Raw genomic sequence first — 24228 nt, 5'->3', positions numbered from 1 at the left:
AAAGAAACCGGTTTGACGGGTTTGTCTAGTCTGAGATATTAAGGAGACCATTTGAATACTTAATTGTGTTCAAAACTGGTTTAGTCTGGTTTTTCTAGACTCAACTTGTTTGACCGTGACGTCAGTGGTTTCTCATTGGTTCTCAACTTATCCATTGTTTCTTTCCCTATATATTTGCTATACCACCCGGCTGGTTGGGCGGAAACGTACCACCAGAGCACAGTACACTTGACTAATAAACAACAATCTCCATTTTCTACCCACACTTGCATCTCATTAAACCCCTCTTCCACCTAAATGGCTTGCATCTCATTAAACCCTTCCCTATATCTACCTTATGTCATGTCAACTCATTCAACGCTTAAAACCGGTTTAGGTGACCCCTGAATCTATTTGAATACATGAATAAAATTTGTCTATCCATTCGGGACACACTACTGACGCAAGAAATAGCGTAAATAACTCAATTAAGAATGCCAAACGCAAATTAATACTGAATTCGGAGAAATTGGACGCAAGTAAATGTGATCCACGTAAAACATGGTAGTTAATCAATGACCTTCAATCTCGCCATACAAATCTACTAAAGTATCTCAGATTAAATCAGGGTATCAAGTCTTTACTTCACCTGAAGACATAGCAGAGGTGTTTAACAACCATTTTCCTAGTATTGGTCAGATCGGCTCTAGCCCGTGAAATTCCTACTGTAGACATTGATCTGCTTTACTATGTGAAATCCTCTGACAGGGTATTTTCTTTCGAAAGGATCAATGTCCAAGAAGTCATCAACTTCGTGAAAGGTATCGATGGAGGGAACGCCACTGGTCTTGACAATATTCCATGCAAACTGTTAACAATAGCCGCTGATGTCGTCGCGCCTTCTTTAACGTGTATATTTAATCAATCACTACTGACTGGTATCTACCCTTCCGACTGGAAGCTGGCTAAAGTAACACCTATATCCAAGACTGACTTAAACAACTATCGGCCTATATCCGTTATACCTGCTGTGGCCAAAATCCTTGAACTGAAAAAATTATCTATGACCAACTGTATAATTATCTAAATGTAAATGATTTACAACTGGTGTGTCAATGTTGACAAAGGTCTACTCTATGGTGTAATTTTCATTGATTTAAAGAAAGCCTTTGACACTATAGATCACGAAATCATCTGGCAAAAACTTGCTAAATATGGGGTGGATCAAGGTGCACTGAAATGGTTTAAGTCTTATCCAACAAATCGTTTACAACGATGCAATGTAAACAATCACCTCTCCAGTGCAACCCCTTTAAACTTTGGTGTTCCCCAAGGATCAATAATTGGCCCTCTACTCTTTTTGATCTATATAAATGACGTACCAAATTGATTGAGCCTTGGCTCCCCTAGAATGTGTAGTTCACGCTGATGACACGAGTGTTACCTTTGCTGCACCTGACATGCTTGGTCTTGAGACCCAAATCAATACTGAACTGAAACACATTAATCTCTGGCACAGAGCTAACAAGTTGGGCCTCAATGTGGGAAAAACTGAGTTTATGGTCATTAGCTCACGCCAAAAACTGCAGTCTTTAAATGACAAAACAATAAATTTTAATGTAGAGGGCGTCAAAATAAACCAAACAGATAATAGCAAAGCTCTCGGACTGAACATAGATGAAAACCTATCCTGTAAGGAGCACATACACGCGATTTCAAAAAAAGTCGCTTCCAGTATCGGTGTACTTAAGCAAGTCAGACCTTTTATTTCAATGCACACCGCTATTGAAATATACAAAGGTCTTATCGAACCACAGTTTGATTGCTGCAGTGTTGTTTCGGATGGCTTGTCTCAACAGCTGAGTGAGAAACTACAAAAACTACAAAATCGCGCTGCCAGAGTAATTACTAAATCAAGTTATAATACGAACTCCAGCTATCTTCTCAACTCTCTCAGCTGGGACAACTTATTCGTTAGAAGAACGAAGCAAAAAGCAAATTTAATGTACAAATGCGTTAATAAGCTCGCCCCAAATTATCTTTGTAACATGTTCACTCCGAGAACTTTGTCCTTTAATCTTCGTGACGCAAGTCAAAATTTGTACTTGCCGAAACCGAGAACTGACTACCTGAAGCGTAGTTTCAGTTATAGCGAAGCTTCTCTTTGGAAAGATCTTCCTGAGGATATCCGCACTACAACATCTCTACGCAACTTCAAGAGAAGAATTGATAAATGGCTCTCTGTATCGGACTCCCACACGGCAAATATGTAAACCAGTAAATAGAAAATTATACTTAAGATGAATTTCTTCATTTTCTATTGTTATACTGATATTTTTACCGGTTTTAAATAAAGGTTTCATTCATTCATTCATTCATTCATTCATTCATTCATTCATTCATTCATTCATTCATTCATTCATTCATTCATTCATTCATTCATTCATTCCACTCATAGCCGTTTTTTGTCTCATCACTCGGAGGAACGTTGCGTAGCAAGACAAAGATTGGCCGCGAGGGAGACTAAGCTTGACGGGACGTGCTCGCTAACAAAACAACAAGGGTTTAAATTGGTGATGTCACAAGACAACTCGAGTCCTCGGTATTTTAGAGCAGCACAAATTTCTAGGGAGACCTTCATAAGAACTACTAAATCCGTTTAGATCGTCTACTTCCAGAAAGTAGGATATTTTCATTTGCCTACAACTACTAGAATCCTTCGCCGTCATAAAATTGGCCTATTGGCAAAAAGAGTTCAAGGAATTTGCCAGTTAAGGGGTTAATAGATCGATTAATCACTTAGGAAACTCACCAGTGCAATATTGTTTACACGAATGGTAATCTTCGGAATTGAAACACTCCAAGTCGCAGACTCCTGCAATACAATTCTGCTCGCATACTCCATTGTCTAAGCTGTCACACTCTTCTGGGACAATTGCCACAGCATTGTTCACAACGAAAAAGAGCGCCAACAGCATCTGCATTGTTGTTCTCATTCTCGGCGTAAATCGTCTGCAGTGAGAAACGTGTGCGTGAAAACTAATCATAGACGTGTGTTTTTTACAAGCGCAAATTCCAAGTAAAACTGTAGAAAAATTAGATTATTATTGATACTTTTATACAATATACTTGTGAATTTTTTAATTTAAAAACGTTTATTGTAAAATTGATTAATTCAGCCCTTGGGCTGAATTGCCCTTGGGCAAAGGAAATGTCAGCTTTTGTTCAGTGACTCTTTCAAAAGGTAAATTTGACCACACTTGCACCAATGAACATCTAAAATAAATTTAAGGTTTGCTTTGCCAGATTTCTTAAACCGCAATTACTAAGTGTCTTTAGCTACGGATGGCCCGGATGGAAATGGATTGTGAGGCTACGTACAGGTCACTTTACTAGCTAAAGCCAATTTTTAAAGTCAGTTTTTAATGTCACTTCAGCGCACGTTTTTAAATGGTCACCGCCGTTTTATAACATTATCAACTGCATATGATAGACATAGTCTGCAGTGTGACATTAGCCTCCACCGTTTTGGGTCGATTACTTGATTTATTTTCATTTACTAGGCAAAATCTTTTTTTGTTTAATCAACATAGGTGAACATGTTCTGGGGTTTTAAGTAGTTCCCACGAAACTATTACGATAATTTACTGATTTAAATTCCAATAAGTGAAAACAACTCAGCTGGATCAATAAAACATGTATCCTGAATAGCAATATGTGAATCCTGTCGCATTTAAAGGTATCATAATTTTGATCAGCACTGGTTTTAAGTTTTGTTTGAATGTTAACTAGTAACGAAATGTTGATATTCTGGTTTTGGGTTTCTACTTAAAGGACGCTCCAAAGCGTTGACTAGGAGATACGCCATTAGTAGCGCCAGGAAGAGCCACTCATCAGAAGATTACTTCATGAATCTTATGGGCTAAGCGTGGGAACAACATCAGCTGTAGAAAGTTTGGCCGCCACATTATTAATTATCTCTCCTTGTATTGTAAGTTGTGGAAAAGAAATATTTGGTTGTACTCATTTTGAAATGGGGAGGCGTAGATTATTTTTCTTTTTCCTTTGAGCGATTTTGTGTTTTCATAGCAGCGTTTTTGACACCTTAGTAAAGAAATTAAAATTTGAGTGTGATTCTCTTTTGCTTATTTTCCTAATTAAGTAAAAACAACAATCTCTCGAGCTCCAAGTCAATAAAAAACCTTTTGGGTTTGTAATTTGCTATCCGGAGCATTGCACAAACTGAGAAAATTCACGAAAACGTTACACCTGAACGCAAAGACGCGATGGATGTTTAGCCGAAAGTTATACCTCGTCATTGCCGCTGATCAGATTGAACTACAAACTTTTCGTAGAATTCAGCGCATCTCACCCGTCACTAAACTTCGTATCATTATCTTCGTATATTCCCTCAGACCTATGTGCAGCAGAGTCTTCATCCAAGTGTTCGTATTTTTTTGCAGATCAAGATGTGTTCTGCTCTTCAAATGTCTAACATCCGATTCTAAAATGAGTGGATGTCAATACATGGATCATGCATTGAACTGTAAATGTCCAAAATATCAACTGATGAAACTACGATGAGGCCTTTGTTACCTTTGCTTTCATAACGGAAAATCAATCGTGAAGTCAGTGGTCAAATCGATAAAAGTTTGATTGTTAAGCCACAACTAGATTGGAAACGACCAATAGCCATCTTCGCTGGCCTGTAAATCGGGCTGTTATCGACACCGTCGAACGATACTTCATGCTTGGAGCATCAGACTAGAAAATCAGACTAGAAAATGTAGAGCATATTATTCGATAAGACCACTCCCTTATGACACCTTCTGTTGTCGTAGAGTGAGCAAGTGTACGGAAATTTGAACCCCTGACACGAAATTAAAAGGAACTGAGTAAAGCTATAATTCTACCTACCGTGCCTGTTCTGAAGTCCCGAGATTAATGGTTTTCAGTGATTAATGGGCGCCAGTAGGTCACTTTCATGGTGACGTTATTTTACTAAAACTACCAGAATTCATTTCGCTCTCCTTTTCAAATTCAAATTTTTTTAATCCTAGAGGACAGCAAAGAACAATAGCTCTAATTAGCATGAGAAAACAAAAGCCAGAAGGATTCTGGGAGTTGTAGTTTAATGACGCCATAGAGAAAATGTCCTATTTACTTTACTTTACTTTTTTTAACACGGTAAAAAATCCATCAGGTTTTGGTACAATATAAAATACAACTACATGATAATATTTAATAACAATAAATGTTTCTGAAAAGTCTTATTCATAATTACACTAAACTACACCTAATTTCCATGAATGCCGTGTATCTAAAAGGATGGTTTAGCAATTGCTTGAAATGATTTAGAGATTTCACTTGCCTAAGACTGCAGGATAGACTGTTCCAGAGAGTTGCACCTCTGTAACCGGAAAGCTCTTTTTTAGGTAGTTAGTTCTTGGTAAAGGGACATTTAATTTGTTTGTAGAGTCCCTTAAGACATAGCCTGGTGTACTGCCCTCAGTAAACATAGAGGATAAGTATTCAGGAACCAGATCATTAAGAGCTTTGAACACCATTAAAGCTACTTGAATTTGACGCTGGGCAATCAGGTCTTTCCAACCAAGTTGTTGTAACGAGTACCCAGCGTCAGCATCATGATAGGAGGAGGACGTCAAAATGCGAGCAGCACCATTCTGCAGTTTTCGTAATTTTTTTGAAAGCGCTTTGCCGCAATTTCCTAAGAAAATACTACAATAATCGAAATGGGGTCGTACCAAGGCATTGTATATGTAATGCAGTATTTCTGGCGAAACAAAAGGTTTAATTCGCTTTATGGCACCAATGCCGGAGGCAATCTTTTTGGATAGTTTGTCGATATGAGTATGCCATATCATGTTATCATCAATAAGAATCCCAAGTGATTTAGTAGTGGAAACTTGTTTTATAGGAACATTATCTATCGAAAGTTCACAGGATTCAGATAATGTACTCAGTTTTTGTCTAAAATCAATTAACATAAACTCGGGTTTAGTCGTTTTCAGGGTAAGTTTGGGTAAGTTGGCAGAACGATAAACAATTTGGCAAATCATTGATGTAGATCAAGAATAGAAGAGGGCCTAGGATAGTTCCCTGAGGGACCGCCACAGCCCAGAGAACAGACTTTGGGCAGCGAACCATTGACGACACATTTCTGGGTACGATTATTTATACTTAAACCAATCATAATAATAATATGATATTTAATAATATTTAATACTTATATTGCGCTTTTTTCTATAAAAATACTCAAAAGCGCATTACAATATTATTAATAAAACTAAATTAAAAACCAGTAAAATTACCCGATAAAATTACAATATTTAAAAATAAATAACTAAAAGCCTTCTTAAATAAATATGTTTTAACAGAGCGTTTAAAAGATTCGATTCTTGTATTCCCTACAGACTAAGTTTAGCTAAAAGTCGGTGTAATCTTGGGCTAACATGGATGGTTCGTTGTTATTCCTGGGGTGGGGTGGGCACTCCTTGACTTGCCGAGATGTTTTGCTAAATTTCCAAACTTCAAACATTTAAAAATCACAGAATTTATTGTAGCGTTAGCGAACTCCTCTGATTATGAGAATGATGTATTATTCAGTAATGACACAGGCAAACTCGGAAAAAGAAATTTCGAGTGCTGGCTCCTATCAGGAGTCGAACCTAAGACCTTCCGATTACTAGTTCGGATGCTTCACCACTGAGCTACAGGAGACTCGTGGGAGTTAAGGTCATTAAACTAGGTTCATCCTCTGATTATGTTCTTAACAAGCAGATGGTTAAGTTCATTTCTTCCTGTTTTGATTTAAGAAACAATTTTTTTACCAAATCATATAATCTGATGAAGTTGAATTCTCTTCTTCGCCTTCTTTTTTGTTGTGCTTTGTATTTTATGTTTCCTGATTAGTTACCAGGGCCGTACCTAGCGCGGGGGCAGAGGGGGCAGCTGCCCCCGCCAGGAAAACTCAATTTGTTTCTAACATCACACTGATCACAAGAAAATCGACTAATTGACTGAAAAAATATTCCTTCAATGTGAATTCCAAATAATTATTTTGGAAAATCTTTTGAAGCAAAAGCCAGTACCGGTTTTCTTATGAAAATAATGATTTTGTCAGTTTGTGCTGCCTATGGTTTAGAATTTGGTGTGTAAATGAAGACTGACAAGCCTACGCCACTTTCTGGCGCGTGTTTTAGTCTTTTTAAATCTAGGTTATACAAGTATATTTTTTTCAGAGATAAATTGGTTTTAAAAGCCTGCCCTGCTCGCAAGTATTTGTAGCGGGTTTGGATTTAAGCATCACATGTTCATCATCCGACAGCTCATTTGCGCCTAATGATTTTTGAGTTTCCTCTTTTGAATTCTGTAGCCGCTTAATTACACTCAGCTCTCTACTTTGTCACTTTATTCGAAAACTTCACCATTCCAAACACATCCCGACGGTAAACAAATCCGTACCAGAACGGTTCTTGAAATACAAAGATTAAATAAAAGATGTTAAAAAATACTACAAGTAACGACATGGAATAAGCAACTGAGAAACAATTGAAAACGAACGACCAACAAAAAAACGGCGAAACACAACTTTACAACACTGAAAATGGCGCGCACACTAAAAACTTATGCAAAGAAAACTGGCTTAAAAGGGTAAAAGGAGTGACAGAAAGGCTATTTACATACATAATGATCTATAAAGGTGTGGGGGCGAAAGGTATGAAAGACGTAGCACAAACAAATACAACAAAAGTAGGTGTAAATTAGACGCGCAGAAAAAGCTATAACTCGCTGTAACAAATTCTCTTCCTTTTGAATATGATCTCTTATTCCGCGTGTTCAACGACGGTGTTTTTATGCCACATAGGGCATTTCAGCTCGGTTTGGCTTGGCTCTTTTAAGTGCTTGATAGTTTTAACTGCCTTTCTTGTTGAGATTTGTGTAATGTTAGGACAGAAATTAATCATTGCCTGTATCATGCAATGAGCTTCATTCTGTAATTGTTGCAATGCCGGGCCCGACTATTAGTGTTTGTCACAAGGAGTTGTGTTTCTTGGCACGGCTATTTGGTTTTTTGGTTCTCTAGTAATCGTTGTAGCGTGTTATAGAGCTATGCAACGTGTCACAGTAATACTGAAAAGGCTTGAATTGTATTTAAATAACGACTGTGTTTTTGCAAATGCTTCGCTCCACTGATATAGTGCGTTTGTATTGTGGAAGCTCACTGATTTTCTCCCTTTGTTTACAGCAGTGTATCGACTGTGTTTTAAAATGAGAAACAATGTTTGCTTCAAGCTAAACAAGATGTTAACTCCATAAGAAGTCATGGCAATTTAAAACAAAAAGCTTCGGTGTGTTTTTTTTATCTCTAAACGTCGTAGAGGCAACTTTCTGTGTAGGAGTGAAAACAAAATTAATGTTCAACTAGAAACCCTGTCTACATACGGTAGACCCCTATGAGGGGTGTGCCGAGTTTGCCCCCACAGACAAAAAATCCTAGGTACGGCCCTGGTTACTAAAACTTTAGAACTTTTTTCGACGCTCAGTATTGTTTGTTGAGAGGTTATATTTCTTGATTGCAACCCGGCAGCGACTTGTTGGTTGTAAGCAGTCGGGGATGGAGAGAGGAGCGAGGGGAGAGGGTGTACTTATGCTATTCCTTCGGTTTTTTATTTCTCGACAAGTTCGACTACAAATAGAAGACAGAGAGGACAAGGCCAAAGTTTGATCGATAATAACTCCGCACACCAAAAGACGCCAAGATTAATGCTAAAAACAAAACCGAAAACACCGCATAAAACGATTTTGTTTCATGCAGGAGAGGTGTGGTTAAATCTGTAGTCTAACGACAAACAAAACTGTGGCCCACCGATTCCGTACCTTAATGGAATTTAGAAATGTTGGTGTTTTAAGAAGGGGTGAAAAACCCTTGGTAAAACTTCCACAAAGACTCTTGGAAAAAAAGAGGAAAGATCAAACAAACAAACAAACACAACCCATATGACGCTGACTCCGAATTTGAACCTGAGCGGGCCACAAGCGCAGATGAGAGGCGCGTGTTCTTACCACTTCCGGCGCCATCTCAGTACAACATGTACATGGGTTATTTCTATATCTTTAAACAATTGACCCATTGCCTGCAAATCCCCTTGATTGTTCCTTTAATTCCTTCTACTCTTGTTGGCCTTTGTTCCTTAAACGATGGCTTTGCAGCGACACTACGTTGAATAATGTGGAAGGGGAGGGGGGCAGGAACCTTATTACTGAAAGAGAGACCAAAACTACACTTGCAAGTGAAGATTACTTTATTGCTGGTTATACAAGGAAGTGCTACACGATGAACAAACGCGTTTCTTATAATAACCCATTGTCTAAGGATTGAATATGTTGTGAATCCTCGGTGAAGTGGTCCTTTTCGAGGATTCATCAACAGTGCGAACTTCACGCGTTTTAAAACTCTTCGATGGCGCACTTTTTTCTATTGAATCTACATCTCTGTCGACATTTTTCTGCCTGACTGGGACACTGGAGATTGCAGTTACCCTTGGTACACCTTTGCACGCAGCTGTTCCCGTGACATTCCAGGCCACATCCGCCACCAGTACAAGACTGCTCACAAGTATCCGCTTCACAAATCACTGTCTTGCAGTTTCCAGCTCTACAGCTAAATTCACATTTTGTGGGGGCGGAACAGTTCATGTTGCAATTTCCTCCTGTAAATGAGGCAGACGCTAATTGTTACTAACTAGCAACAATTCATGTTACAGTAGTGACTGTGCCGAACATATACGACAAATTCCAGTGACACTAAATGACCTACAACTAGGACAGACGTCTTGGGACAAATTCTCAGAGGAACTCCGCTTTACGGACACTGCTAATTACGGACAGTTTTCTTGGTCCCGCTCCACACATTTTCCTTCAAATTCACCTGGTTAATAAGAACATGACGGTAATACGGACACTTTTTATGGTCCCAACGGTGTCCGTAGTAACAGGGTTTGAGTGTACCACATTACAGGAAATAATGCTCTTCGATTGGTTCCTGGTCACCTACACCTTGGTTTATGGAAATTGTATATGTAACAGGAACCTAAAGTAATGTTTAAACCACGAGCAGCAGTGTTTTATCGGGATTTAAAACCACGAGGCGTAGCCGAATTGTTTTAGACCCGAGAAAACACGTGCTGTGAGTTTTTTGAACGGCTTCAAGAACTTTCCTGGAAAAGCGTGTGTCAAGAGAGTTCATAAAAATGATGCTTTTGTGAACATTAAAAATTAGCAAACGAAAAACACATTAAACACCGTATACTAATAAGGAGGAGGTTTTATTAGGTTTTAAAACCACTGCAAGTGATGTTTTATCGACCATTTGATAGGTCAATGGGCTTATGAATTATTAATGAGTTTTTTATGAAAATGTTTTTAAGAAATGTTTTCAGGCTCAAATTGCTAAACAATAACAACGCTCTACCTAAGCCCCAAAATTCGACGTTTGTATATAAAAGAAAGAGTGTAACCGGTATAGCTTCAACGATATCTGAGTTATTTATAAGAATACTTACCAGTGCAACTCTGTTCACATGTATGGTAATAAAGTGGTGAGTCAAAGCATTCCATATCTTGACAACCTCCTCCCCTACATGACTGCTTACATACGCCATCCTTCACGCTGTCACATTCATCAGGAATAATATCCTCTATGGTACACTGGTCTTTGTTAATTGTACACCTCTGTTCACATTTTTCTGCTTGACTGGGACACTGGAGATTGCAGTTACCCTTGGTACAACTTTGCTCGCAGCTGTTGCCGTGACATTCCAGGCCACATCCGCCACCAGTACAAGACTGCTCACAAGTATCCGCTTCACAAATCACTGTCTTGCAGTTTCCAGCTGTACAGCTAAATACGCATTTTGTTGGGGCGGAACATTTCATGTTGCAATTTCCCCCTGTAAATAAGGCAGACGCTAATTGTTACTTACTAGCAACAATATATGTTACAGTAATGAAAGTACCGAGCATAAACGACAAACTTCAATGACACTAAATGACCTACAACTAGGACAGAAGTCTTGGTACAAATTCTCATTCACGTTATTTCCTGTTATGCGTGCGACAGCAACATTTATACAGGAATAAAAACTCGCAATCTCAATCAATACCCACCCCTTTAAATGATTTGTGCAATTTAACATTGTTTTAAGAGGGACAATTAAACATGGATTGCACGCATGGCTTCTTCGTCGGATCAAACTAAATCGCATACAATGTGACATTTACCCCAAACCCTTTTGTCCACCATTGTACGGGGGCCAAACTGCACTGTGCTATGAATACAAATTCTCTTAAAACACATTGGGTCGATTATTTAAACGAAGTTTAAACAGCGTTTTTAAAGTCGTCGTCTAGCCCATGTTTAAACCATAAATACCGATTGTTTAAACGGTGTTTCTCTATAACCGTGCCTAGACCACGTCTGAACACCGACTATAAGGAACAATTAGAAGTTAGACCTGCTCATAGGTAGGTTTAACTGCAATATCATGGCTAGCCATTTGAGATGGACCGACCACTGCGCTATAGACAGTTAAGAGAGCAGCGAATCGACATAATATACATTAACGACAACGTCGGCGCCTTAAGGCTGGTTTCCATATGATCGCAGATCGTAGATCGCAATAAGGTCTGCGATCGTCTGCGATCATATGGAAACCAGCCTTTAGATAGAACATGGTTCTATCTTCTGCGATCGTCTGCGATCGCGATTGCAGGATCGCAGACGATCGCAGAAGTAGTTTCTATATGATCGCAGACGATCGCAGACCTTATTGCGATCTGCGATCTGCGATCTGCGATCCGCGATCATATAGAAACCAGCCTTTAGGGACAGATTTTACCCTTTAGAAGAATATGATAGTGAACATTTTAAATTGCGCTTTCGTTTCAGAAAGGACTAGGTCCTTCTTCTGCGTCATCACCAAAGACCTACTCTAGCGAAACCGAAACTGTTATGACGTCCGCAACGAACTTACACAGGAGCTTGTCCTTCAGCAGTTTTTCTTTCTTTAAGGGAGGGGGGGGGGGGGGGGAGTCACGAATTTACCAATCGTCCTTTTTCTTACATTGAATCTGATTCATGTCCCGTTTGATTCCAATTCGATTTTGGGAGTTGAATTTTTTTGCAGAATTTCTTTCCAAGCCTTTGCCTTCTTCGTCAATGTACTTTTTATTTTCCACAGCTGAAAATACCCTTCCCAATTCCGCCAGCAAGGACAAAAAGGTTTTCTTCTTCGCTAAAATTGGATGCCCTCGTGAGACATTGTTTAGCCATTGACTAGAAGAAACACGGTTAATCGTTATCTATCGAGACAACGTCTAAACGGCGAATTAGCAGTAAACAATGGCTAACTTAGACTTTGTTTAAAAAATCGGCCAATTGATATTCAACAACAACCAACTGAACCATTTTTTGCGACCTTGGAGATACAGAGAGACTGAAGCCATTTGAAATGAGGACAAGTTTAGAAAGTTACTTTGTATACGTAAGTCAATACGGTGTCTTACAGTTTCTGCCGCTTCAAGTGAAATCCCTGTGACCACCAGCCAGATGAGATCTGAGCTGCTTTCTTTACCCCACCTGTTCTAGGGGCTTCCCTTTCAATTGCAGGCAGTGCTATCCCTAAAAAGGGCTGCCTGGATTCTCGCATTGCTGCCTCAAAAAGCTGGTGCTCAGGGGGTCGGTAGAGCTCCGACCATCAAGTGCAAGCCGCCTGTGTGCAGAGCACCTGCTAGCAGCTCCCAGCTACTTAAACCTGCTGCCGTCGCATTCACTTCATCGCCACAGGGCTTCCTCCATTCTCAAAACAAGGCGACTTGGACAGTTTTAAACCCAGTTAGTGTTGTGCCTCTACCAGACATCCTCTCTGTTTCTGAAAGCCTGATACAATGTGTTGCTCAGGAGTGCAACGAACATTCTTGACGAAGAGATCGCCCCGCAGTGGCAGCTCACTTACTGGTTGATGTCATCTGTTGGCCTCAATTGAGGCTCCTCCGCATGCCATCTGGTGTTCGTTCCATTGGATCTAGAATGAGCTCTACTGCCACTTGCACCACCAGACATTTTGCTGCCGATGTCTGGACATGTATCCTTAGGTAAGGAGGGACGAGGGTTTTATCACTTGCCCAAGGTTAACCCTTAGACTAGTGGAGGGAAGGAGTCGTACTACTTCTCCATTCTAGACCGACTCTAAGCAAGGTCTAGCCACTGCCAGCATGGAGACTCTCTGCAAGGAAGGAAACTCTCGGTCATCCCCACAGAAAGACTCCTGATTGGTTCTGGGAGCATGTAAATGAAATTGAGAGGCTCTTAGAGGAGAAGACTAGACGGCCATCAAGGCATTGCGAAATACAGTAAGCGTGCTAAAGTCTCAGTCTGGTAGCCAGGTTTAAGCAAGCAATTGGAGGAAGTGGTAAGCAGGTGCCCAACTTCCATTAAAGAATGGCTCAACGCAGCCGAGCCAGAGATTCCTTCAGATCTCCCAGATCGCCCATGGCAGAAAGTTGCCGCTGACCTATTTGAGCTCAAAGGCCAACCCTACCTCCTTGCTACCGACTACTTCACTCGCTACGTCAAAATCGCCAGATGTAGTGTTCCACCTCAAGTCCATCTTCGCAAGGCAAAGCATACCGGATCAACCTTTGTCCGACAACGGCACACAGTTCTCCGCGAATTCATTCACCAAGTTTGCAGAAGAGTATGGATTTACCCACATCACAACCAGCCTCAGATATCCACAAACAAATGGCCAGGTGGAACGTGCTGTGTAAACGATGAAAAACTTCCTCAAGAAAGCTGCAGATCCCTACAAGGCTTTGATGGCTTACTGTTCTAATCCCCTTGAGAGTGGAATCAGCCCAGCAGAACTATTGATGGGGAGGAAAATCAGCACAAGAGTCCCTACCCAGCGCACCATATTGTGCCCAAGCTGGCTATACTTGGCGTCACTCAGCTAAAACCCTCTCAGACCTCCTCATAGAGAGCGCCTTTGGTTACCAGACCAAAAAGCTGAGGGGACTGTGGTAGACAGAGCTGGTACCCCACGATCCTACATAGTGGAGAACCCTAATAGCCAGCTGAGGAGAAAAAGACGCCAACTGAACCTTCTCCCAGGGTAGGCCTCGACTCAAACACAAGACAGTCATCTTCGGCACCTAAGGACAGCCATTACTGCATCGATAAGGCTCAAACGGTAATCTGAGCAAGGTAATATTTATTTTACTCGTAAGTAATCGCTGGAAAACTTTGCATGATCTTCGGTTATCCTCTAAAAACGTCAGCCTTTTTTGAAGCCAGTTTCTGAAAGGTTCAGAGACTCTTCCGTATTCTGCAAGAGGTCTCGGATCACTTTCGATATCTGTGGCATACATGAATTGTCACCCCGTGTGATCTACTACAACACCAGTTGACAAGTGATGTCACATCATTGACTACTGTGACTGTGATACACGTTATTCATAACTTCAACCAGAGAAAGCCCGCTTTATGGACACCCGCTTAATACGGACACTGCTTATTGAATACGTCCAAAGAAACTTCAGTTTAAGAGCACCAAATGTGAATTCTTTGGACACACACTAACACCGGAAGGAATGAAGATTGATGACAGAAAGGTAGAGGTCTAAAGCAGATGAGTGCACCAAAAGACAAGAAGGGTCTTCAGAGTTTCCAAGGCATGGTTAATTATCTGAAGCGCTATTCAGTCCACCTAATGAAACTCTCCGAGCCGCTCAAGCCACTACTAAGAGAAGATGTGGAATGGACTTGGGACTCCACCCATCAAGATGTATTTGACGCGATCAAGGAGGAGCTCACCAAGACTCCAGTACTGGCGTATTTCAACCCCAAGTCTGATCATGTTATTCAGACGGATGCCTCGTTGAAAGGATTGAGTGTCGTATTGCTACAAGAAGGTAGACCAGTGATCTACGTATCCCGAACACTCACTCCTGATGAAGAGCACTATTCTAACATTGAGAGGGAACTGTTAGGAGTGGTATTTGCCATGGAGAGACTGCACAACTATGCGTTTGGTGAACCAGTTCGAGTTCAAACAGATCACAAACCACTGGAGACGATTTGGAAGAAGCGAATTGCCACAGCAAGCCCAAGATTCAGTTAGAGTACACAACTCAATAGCAGATGCATTGAGTAGAGTCGATCCACTCAGTCCAGAACCTCAGGATGCAAAGCAGATGGATGCAATTCCGGTGCATCAGATTACTAACGCCATTCCAGCTACAGACAATCGCCTGGACAGAACCAGAATTGCCACCACTGCAGATCCAACTCTGAATCAGCTACGACATTACATTTTCCATGGTTGGCCAGTTCAAAAACGTCAACTTCCGGAACCAGTACAGCATTACTGGAATTGTCGCGAAGAGCTAGCAATCGAAGACGGACTGATATTCAACGCTCACCGCTTAGTAATTCCCACATCGCAGAGAGCAGACTATCTGAAAGATCTTCACGCAGGGCACTTAGGAGAGGAGAAAACTCTACTAAGAGCACGCGAGACAGTGTTTTGGCCAGGAATCTCGGATGACATCAGAAATGCAGTGAAAGTATGTGACATTTGCCAGAAACACAAACCAGGTCAGCAGAAGGAACCCCTTATACCGCATGACGTACCCAGCATGCCATGGGTCAAGCTCGGAGTTGACATAATTGAACACCATTCCCACCACTACCTACTGGTTGCAGATTATTTCAGCAAATTTCCTATTGTGAAGAAATTGTCTAATCAGACGTCAGGTCACGTAATTAATCTCCTCAAGACAATATTTGCAGAATATGGGATTCCAGCAGTAGTGTACACAGATCAAGGAACCCAATTTGCATCTGAGGAGTTCAGAGCATTCGCTGTTGAATACAGGTTCCAGGTGCAGCACTCAAGCCCAAGGTACCCTCAGTCGAATGGTTTCATTGAAGCCATGGTCAAAACGGCAATGAACATCAGGGAAAAGGAAGAAGAGTCAGGTTCTGATCCACATCTTGCAATGCTGATATACCAATCCACGCCAATCAGACCGGGTCAACTAAGTCCAGCAGAACTGCTCACCCAGCGCAAGTATAGAGCACTACTTCCCATTCATCAATACCTACATCCTAATCTGGAGAAGAGCAGAGAAGCACAGATAGCACAGGAACAGACCCAAGCAGATTACTACAATCAGAAAGCCAAGCAGCTTCAGGATCTAAAGCAATACCAGAGTGTTCGCGTGCAACTGGATCCTAATAAGCCAGTCTGGCAGAAAGCCACAGTGATTCAGCAACCCACTGACAGGTCACCCAGACGTTATCAAGTGCAGACCGAATGTGGAGCGAAATATTTCAGAAACCGTCGACACTTGCGTCCTGCAATTCAGGGCGACCAATCAGAAGAGCTAATAGGGCAACCTGCCCTTCCGGCAGAGTCAGTTGCGCCAGCATCACCACCGACGAAAACCGTCAGCCATACATTACCGACGCAGTGTGCGCAAGACCACACCCATCCCAGCATTGCAGCCTCTAGACCAAGACGAACTGTTAGACAACCAAAAAGACTGATCGAAGAAGTGTAGCTGTAGGGACACTAAAAAAAAACTTTGAGGAACTTTCAGTTGATTTTTTTTTTCTATTAAGAAAGGGGGATGTTGTAATACTAGATGCGTGCAGAATGTGTGAACCACTCGGAATAATTAAGCTATGAATAATGCGTGCAGAATGTGTGAACCGCTAGGGATATTTAAGCTATTCATTATTATTCAAGTTCAGTTAAGTTTAACCGTCGTTCGGTTATAATAAAAATCTTTGTGTCAGTCGCTTCGCGCTTGAGTAAGTAAAACCTAGAGAGTCAAATAGCATGAGGAAACAACGGAGAGTTTTCTTGGTCCCGCTCCACACATTTTCCTTCAAATTAACCTGGTTAATAAGAACATCCCATAATACGGACACTTTTTATGGTCCCAACGGTGTCCGTAATAACGGGGTTTTACTGTACCACATTACAAGAAATAATGCTCTCCGATTGGTTCCTGGTCTCACCTACACATTAATTAATGCCAATTATATATGCAACAGGAAACTTAAGGACGAAGAACGTTTTCAGGTTCAAATTGCCAAAACATAAGAACGTTCAACCTGAGCCCCAAAATTAGACGTTTGTATATAAAAGAGAGAGTGTACCCGGTATAGCTTCAACAGTATCTGAGTTATTTATAAGAATACTTACCAGTGCAACTCTGTTCACATGTATGGTAATAAAGTGGTGAGTGAAAGCATTCCATATCTTGACAACCCCCTCCTGTACATGACTGATAACATACGCCATCCTCCACGCTGTCACATTCGTCAGGAACAATATCCTCTATGGTACACTGGTCTTTGTTAATTGTACACCTCTGTTCACATTTTTCTGCTTGGCTGTCACACTGGAGATTGCAGTTACCTTTGGTACAACTTTGCTCGCAGCTGTTGCCGTGACATTCCAGGCCACATCCGCCACCAGTACAAGACTGCTCACAAGTATCCGCTTCACAAATCACTGTCTTGCAGTTTCCAGATGTACAGCTAAATACGCATTTTGTGGGGGCGGAACATTTCATGTTGCAATTTCCTCCTGTAAATGAGGCAGACGCTAATTGTTACTTACTAGCAACAATTTATGTTACAGTAATGACTGCACCAGGTCTTAAAACAAATTCTCATTTACGTTATTTCCTGTTACGCGTACGACAGTAGCATTTATACAGCAATAAGACACCCACCCCCTAAAAAGATTGGTGGAATTCAACATCGTTTTAAAGAGAGGGGTTGAAGAAGTACAATATGATTAGATATGGAAAGCATTCATAGCTTCTCCGTCAGATCATAATAAATAGCATACATTGTAACATTTACCCTAAGAACGAGTTGTTCACCATTGTACGGGCTCCAAAAACTGCACTATGCTATGAAAACAAATTCTCTTAAAACACATTGATATTCAACAACAACCAACTGAGCCATCTTTTGCGACGTTGGAGATATAGAAACACTGAAGCCATTTCAAATGAGTCGAGTTTAGAAAGTTACTTTGTATACGTAAGTCAATACTGCATCGATAAGGCTTAAGCGGTAATCTTAGCAAGGTAATATTTTGTTTACTCGTAAGTAAACGTTGGAAAAGCTTGCATGATCTTCGGTTATCCTCGGAAGACTTCAGACTTTTTCAAAGTTCTTTGCGAAATGTTCAGGTTTTTTGGTATGTTTTAGAAGGTCTCGGATCACCTTTGGTACTGTAGCATATATGAATTGACACCTCGTGTGATCTACTTCAACACCAGTTGGCAAGTGATATCACATCATTGTTTACTGTGACTGTGATACACGTTTTTCATAAGAACCATTTTCTATAAGACCGTTAAGGATAACATTAGACAAAAAAACATACCCCAGACTGAGAGTCAAATGACAGCGTCTTTATTTTCACCATTCGATTTATTTTTTGGAAACGAGAAGTATGAACGCGAGTAAAATTAAATGAAAATCATGTTAACCTTTAGTCCCTATTTAGTTTTTATTAACCGAGCGGGAGGTCTGTATGGGAGAATCTTGACCGAGGTCGCCAGTACAGACCGAACGCAGTGAGGTCTGTACCAGCGACCTCGGTCAAGATTCTCCCGTACAGACCGACCTAGCTCGGTTAATAAGATGTTTATTATATGTTATTATATGGCCAAACAGGAAATCAAAAGGAAAAAAGTGTATTTGTTCCCCTGCGCGGGCTCAAGCATTTAGCTGGCTTACTTCTGTCACTAGTCTCCAGTCTAAACAGGACAAAAATAACTGTTCAAAGTACAGCTTTGTACAAACTTCGTCAATGAATGAAGACAAAATTACCGTTGTTTTCCTACAGGCTCAATGAAAATTTTCTAAAATGCGACCAAAAGTGAAACAAATTTTAATGCTTGTCTGTGCCGCGAACGCTCAGCGATCAGTTCTCATTCAGCCTCGCGATCTTTGACTGATCACCACAGAAAACGTAAATGTTAAATGTGCAGCCTTCAAACTTGTCAATATGTGCTCCGGCAAAAATTGCCTGAGGTTGGATTTGTTGGACTGTGAAGACATTTTGCTGAGTTGTAGTGGAGGCACTGACTTGGTTTTCTTCGAACTGAGCGGATATATCTGGTCCACGATTCAGGACAGTAGACATTTCTCGCTGTCGCTTGAGAGATGCTGAATGGTAGCTCGGTCGAGGCTTTTCAAATTTTTATGACCGCTTAGCTGTGCAACGAAATTTGGCTGAACGTCTGCTTCGAGGAGTCGTCCAACACTGGTCTTCCTAACGGAGTGATTAGAAACCTTCTTCTTGTTTGTTTCATTGAGTTTGGCTGAAGCAAAGGCGTCTTTGAGGAACTTGCCAATTTCATTCTTTCCGAGGGGCCTATCCAGATACCATACTTTCTTACTTGGTTTTTGTCGGTAATTTATGGCGAGATAAAAAGGAGCATCTGGATCTAACATGGCTTCGGAACGATGGCTTCGAAACGCTTTGTAAAATTCAACTGGGCATCTTGACTTGTTTTTGCTTGCATACGCTTTCGGTTCAAAGGCTCTTTGATGGCCACCATCTTGTCCGGTGCGTGTTTGGCTGCCTCTTTCTGACTTCCACACAAGGTATTCAGAATCGGTTTCTGGATCATTGGCTAAGCCTACATCACCCCAACACAGCTTACGGCTCTCATCTCGAGCCCTCCAGCCGAAATGGAGGGAAAGAAACCACCACAAAGCCCTTTGTAATGATTTAGGATCCTGAACACCGAACAAGCCATTTTCAAAAAGTGCATCTTCTTCAGCTTCAGTTAGCTCTCTTGTGGCATTTGGACGGTTTCCTTTTCCTTGGCGAACCAGGTTCTTTCGTTTGGCAGCAAGAACCTCTCTGGACTTGGAGAACTCCTTATCCTTAAGAATGTTGATTAGACTTCCTTCTTCATGCAAGTGGTGCTGAAAACTTCGCTGGCAGCCGCTCAATGTACACGGTTCGTACTCGGTGCCATCTTGTTTACGAACGGATCAAACAGACATAAAAAATTTACACAAGAGAAGGTCGAGCTCATTGGCAGGTATGTTTTCAATTACTCTAGACTCTTTCATTGATTCACAAAATTTCTTCCATACGTTTAAGTCGCTGTTAGTCTTGTATTGAGTGTTTTTGGATTTTTGCGCTTGCAAAAACCTCTCTATTTCGACTTCATCTTTGCTCGTAGCTTTCTCGGCTGGACTCAAATTTGCCAACGTTTGCTCATTCTCTTTACCTGCCTCCACATTCAGGGCTACTAGTTCTTCCACTTAGCACTGTAGGAGGAACAAGCCAATTTTTTTTCTTTTTTTTTTTTTTTGTCTATAACGTTTTGAGGACAAATGTTACAATAAGATCGGTCTAGATGCCGGTCTAGATGGGAAAATCTAGACCGCCGTCATTATCGATTTTAGCTAATCAAGTTCTTGAATTTGATCGTTTCCAGTCCTTTGAGACACAGCCATATAATAAAGGAGTTTGGTTACCCGACAGCCTTGCAAGAGTTACTGGCACGAAGTCCTGTAGAGGACTAAGGCGCGCATGCAAGCATGCCACGGGTAACTTGGTACAGAGGAAGGCCGCTTTACGGACACCCGCTTAATACGGACACTTCTTATTACGGAGAGTTTTCTTGGTCCCGCTCCACACACTGATTTCATTTAAATTAACCCGCTTAGGAAGAACATCCTGGCAGGAAATAATGCTCTTCGAAAGGTTCCTGGTCTCGCGTACACATTGGTTTGTGGAAATTATATATGTAACGGGAAACTTAAGAACATCTTAAAAACGTTTTCAGGTTCAAATTGCCAAAACATAAGACCGTTCTCCCTAGGCCCCAAAAGGTGACGTTAGTAAATAAAAGAAAGAGTGTACCCGGTATAGCTTCAACAGTATTTGAGTTATTTATAAGAGCACTTACCAGTGCAACTCTGTTCACATGTATGGTAATAAAGTGGTGAGTGAAAGCATTCCATATCTTGACAACCCCCTCCTGTACATGACTGATGACATACGCCATCCTCCACGCTGTCACATTCGTCAGGAACAGTATCCTCTATGGTACACTGGTCTTTGTTAATTGTACACCTCTGTTCACATTTTTCTGCTTGACTGGGACACTGCAGATTGCAGTGACCCTTGGTACAACTTTGGTCGCAGTTGTTGCCGTGACATTCCAGGCCACATCCGCCACCAGTACAAGACTGTTCACAAGTATCCGCTTCACAAATCACTGTCTCGCAGTTTCCTCCTGTACAGCTAAATTCACATTTTGTGGAGGCGGAACATTTCACGTTGCAATTTCCACCTGAAATAAGGCAGACGTTTATTGTTACTTTCTAAGAACAATTAACGTTACAGTAGTGACTGCGCCGTGCATATACGAAAATTCCAATGACACTAAATGACCTACAACTAGAAGACTAAGCTTGTACGTCACAAGAGAACTCGAGTCCTCGGGATTTTAGAACAGCACAAATTTTTAGGGAGACCTTCATAAAGACAACTAAACTCCCTTTTGATCGACTACTTCCAGAAAATAGGATATTTTTACTATGGCGTCATTTTACTACAACTACCATAATCCTTCGCCGTCATGAAATTGTCCTATTGGCAAAAAGAGTCCCAGGAATTTGCCAGTTAAGGGGTTAATAGATCGATTAATCACTTAGGAAACTCACCAGTGCAATATTGTTTACACGAATGGTAATCTTCGGAATTGAAACACTCCAGGTCGCAGCCTCCTGCTACACAATTCTGCTCGCATACTCCATTGTCTAAGCTGTCACACTCTTCTGGGACAATTGCCACAGCATTGTTCACAACGAAAAAGAGCGCCAACAGCATCTGCATTGTTGTTTTCATTCTCGGCGTAAATCGTCTGCAGTGAGAAACGTATGCACGCATGAAAACTAATCATAGATGTGTGTTTTTTACAAGCGCAAATTGCAAGTAAAACCGTAGAAAAATTAGATTATTATTGATACTTTTATACAATATACTTGTGAATTTTTGAATTTAAAAACTTTTATTGTAAAATTGATTAATTCAGTCCTTGGGCTGCAATGTGATTTTGAAATAAACCATCTACCAAAGGAAATGTCAGTTTTGTTCAGTGACTCTTTCAAAAGGTAAAAGTCGACCATACTTGCACCAATGAACATCTAAAATAAATGTTCAGTTTTCTTAAGGTTTGCTTTGCCAGTTTTACTAAGTGTCTTAAGCTATGAATGGCCCGGATGGAAATGGATTGTGAGGCTACGTACAGGTCGCTTTACTAGCTAGACCCAATAATTTTTAAAGTCAGATTTTAATGTTATTTCAGCGCACGTTTTTTTTAACTAGACATAACTTATCGATGACATCAATGACAGCAATGAAGTATATCAGTTGATTAGTCATTGATTATTGCCGATCATCAATTAGTAATCGATGAATAATCGATAGGCCACAAAATTTTCAGTCGTCGATTAGTCATTGATTGCATTGATTAGCCATCGATCTAATCTCGTGGCTACACAAATCATACCAAATCGAAAATAAAGAAATAGAAACAATTTCATATTTACATTAATAGAATGAAACAACCGCCTTAGACGGAAACTTTTACCCCGGCAAGAAAACTTGTCGAAAATCAGGAGAGTGAGACAGACAAATCAACCTTCTGAACATTTCCTTTTCGGTAATTTTATCGTCCATCAAATCAATGATGCATGCCGTTTTGCTTTTCTCGTAGATGGCCTATACATTGTAATAGACTAAAGACGAGTCTTGGCTTCCTATGAATTTAGTTACTTTCCCCGTTTAACCATGCATGAGTGTACAACTCCTCTTTACCTATAGCTGTTATAATCGTCGCGAACCACTCACGTAAAGATTCATAAAAGGAAAGTCAGTTATAAATTATGTGCAGCATAATAATATATGTGTAATCAATGAGTAACCGATGGGTAATCAATATGTAATCGATGAGTAATCAGTAGCATCAATGAATAATCGATGACATCGATAAGTAATCGAAAGGCCACAAAATTTTTGTTCATCGATTAGTCATCAGGACGCACCAAAACCGTTAACCAGGAGATCCGCCATTAGTACCGCCAGGAAGAGCCGCTCATTAGAAGATTACTTCATGAATCCTTTGCGCTAAGCGTGGGAACAACGTCAGCTGGAGAACCTTTGGCCGCCGCAATATTAACTATCTCTGCTTGCAAGTGTTGGAAAAGAAATATTGGGTTGTACTCGTTTTGTAATGGGGAGCCGTAGATTATGCTGTTTCTTGGAGCGATTTTGTGTTTTCATAGCAGCGTTTTTGACACCTCAGTAAAGACATTTAAAAAATTAGATTAAAAAATTGACATAACGAGTTGAAAACCCACACATTTCTCGAAAATTCTTGTTCATTTGTCGCGTAAGAAATATTTTTGCGTCTTTCAATAACTTTCCTTATCTTGCAGCAAATAATGTCGTCTTCTTTTTAGATGATAAAATAGCTTCGTTTAGCTTATTCAAAAGTTGAATAAGTTCATGTTCATTACTCGTGCTTTCATCAATCAAACCTTGGTAGGATGCCTCTAAATGTTTCATATCCATGAGCTTGGTTAAAAGCTTCTTTATTTTTTTCCTTTTGAACTTCTTTTAAAGCAGCTTTGTCTCCGGCATATTTTGCTTGAATTTCTTTAAAACATTTTTCCAGATTTAGTTGAATTTCTGGGCATTTGCCTTTAGTTGGAGCTTTCGAAAAAGTTTGAAAAACATCTTTATTAACTTTGCGGATTAAAAATTCAAAACACGCGTTTTTAAATACGTTAAATAAAAACATGATTATCTATTTCTCTCGTGGCAACCGAGCGTGACAGACATTTTCAACGTGTGGTAAAAATAAAACTAACATGATTGTGTTGTGCCATACGATTTGGGCATTTTTAACAGAACTTTCCAGACCAGTTTGGCATAACGATGTAGGAAACATTAAATTTGAAGTCGTCCAAGCAATGGACGAGCTGAAAGATACACAACAAGTCGTTTTGCAATCTTTCAATTATGTTCCAGAAGGTTCTCCATAACGTCATTGGTAGTTTAAAAACAAAAAAGGGGTTTCCCTGCTTTTGTTTTAGTACAT

At 40.5% G+C, this 24228-nt stretch overlaps 2 protein-coding genes across 2 annotated transcripts in view; both read right to left on the bottom strand.

Moving 5' to 3' along the window:
- The window catches only part of LOC146486172 (uncharacterized), a 74141-nt gene extending 64442 nt beyond the window's left edge, over nucleotides 1-9699 (bottom strand). Inside the window, exons 1-3 of the mRNA XM_085096896.1 lie at nucleotides 9458-9699; nucleotides 5351-5718; nucleotides 2792-3073 (exon numbers count right to left, since the gene is read on the bottom strand). Coding sequence (XP_084953022.1) covers nucleotides 2792-3073; nucleotides 5351-5718; nucleotides 9458-9699 — 892 coding nt within the window. The remainder of the gene's footprint in view (nucleotides 1-2791; nucleotides 3074-5350; nucleotides 5719-9457) is intronic.
- Nucleotides 9700-9881: 182 nt separating this feature from the next.
- The window catches only part of LOC146486170 (uncharacterized), a 46221-nt gene continuing 31874 nt past the window's right edge, over nucleotides 9882-24228 (bottom strand). The window contains exons 7-11 of the mRNA XM_085096885.1: nucleotides 21788-21987; nucleotides 21028-21414; nucleotides 17277-17663; nucleotides 10566-10952; nucleotides 9882-9931 (exon numbers count right to left, since the gene is read on the bottom strand). Coding sequence (XP_084953011.1) covers nucleotides 9882-9931; nucleotides 10566-10952; nucleotides 17277-17663; nucleotides 21028-21414; nucleotides 21788-21987 — 1411 coding nt within the window. The remainder of the gene's footprint in view (nucleotides 9932-10565; nucleotides 10953-17276; nucleotides 17664-21027; nucleotides 21415-21787; nucleotides 21988-24228) is intronic.

This window comes from Pavona decussata, unplaced genomic scaffold (genome assembly GCF_977016875.1).
Source record: "Pavona decussata unplaced genomic scaffold, jaPavDecu1.1 SCAFFOLD_21, whole genome shotgun sequence".
NCBI lineage: Eukaryota > Metazoa > Cnidaria > Anthozoa > Scleractinia > Agariciidae > Pavona > Pavona decussata.
This window is presented reverse-complemented; position numbering and strand designations above follow the sequence as displayed.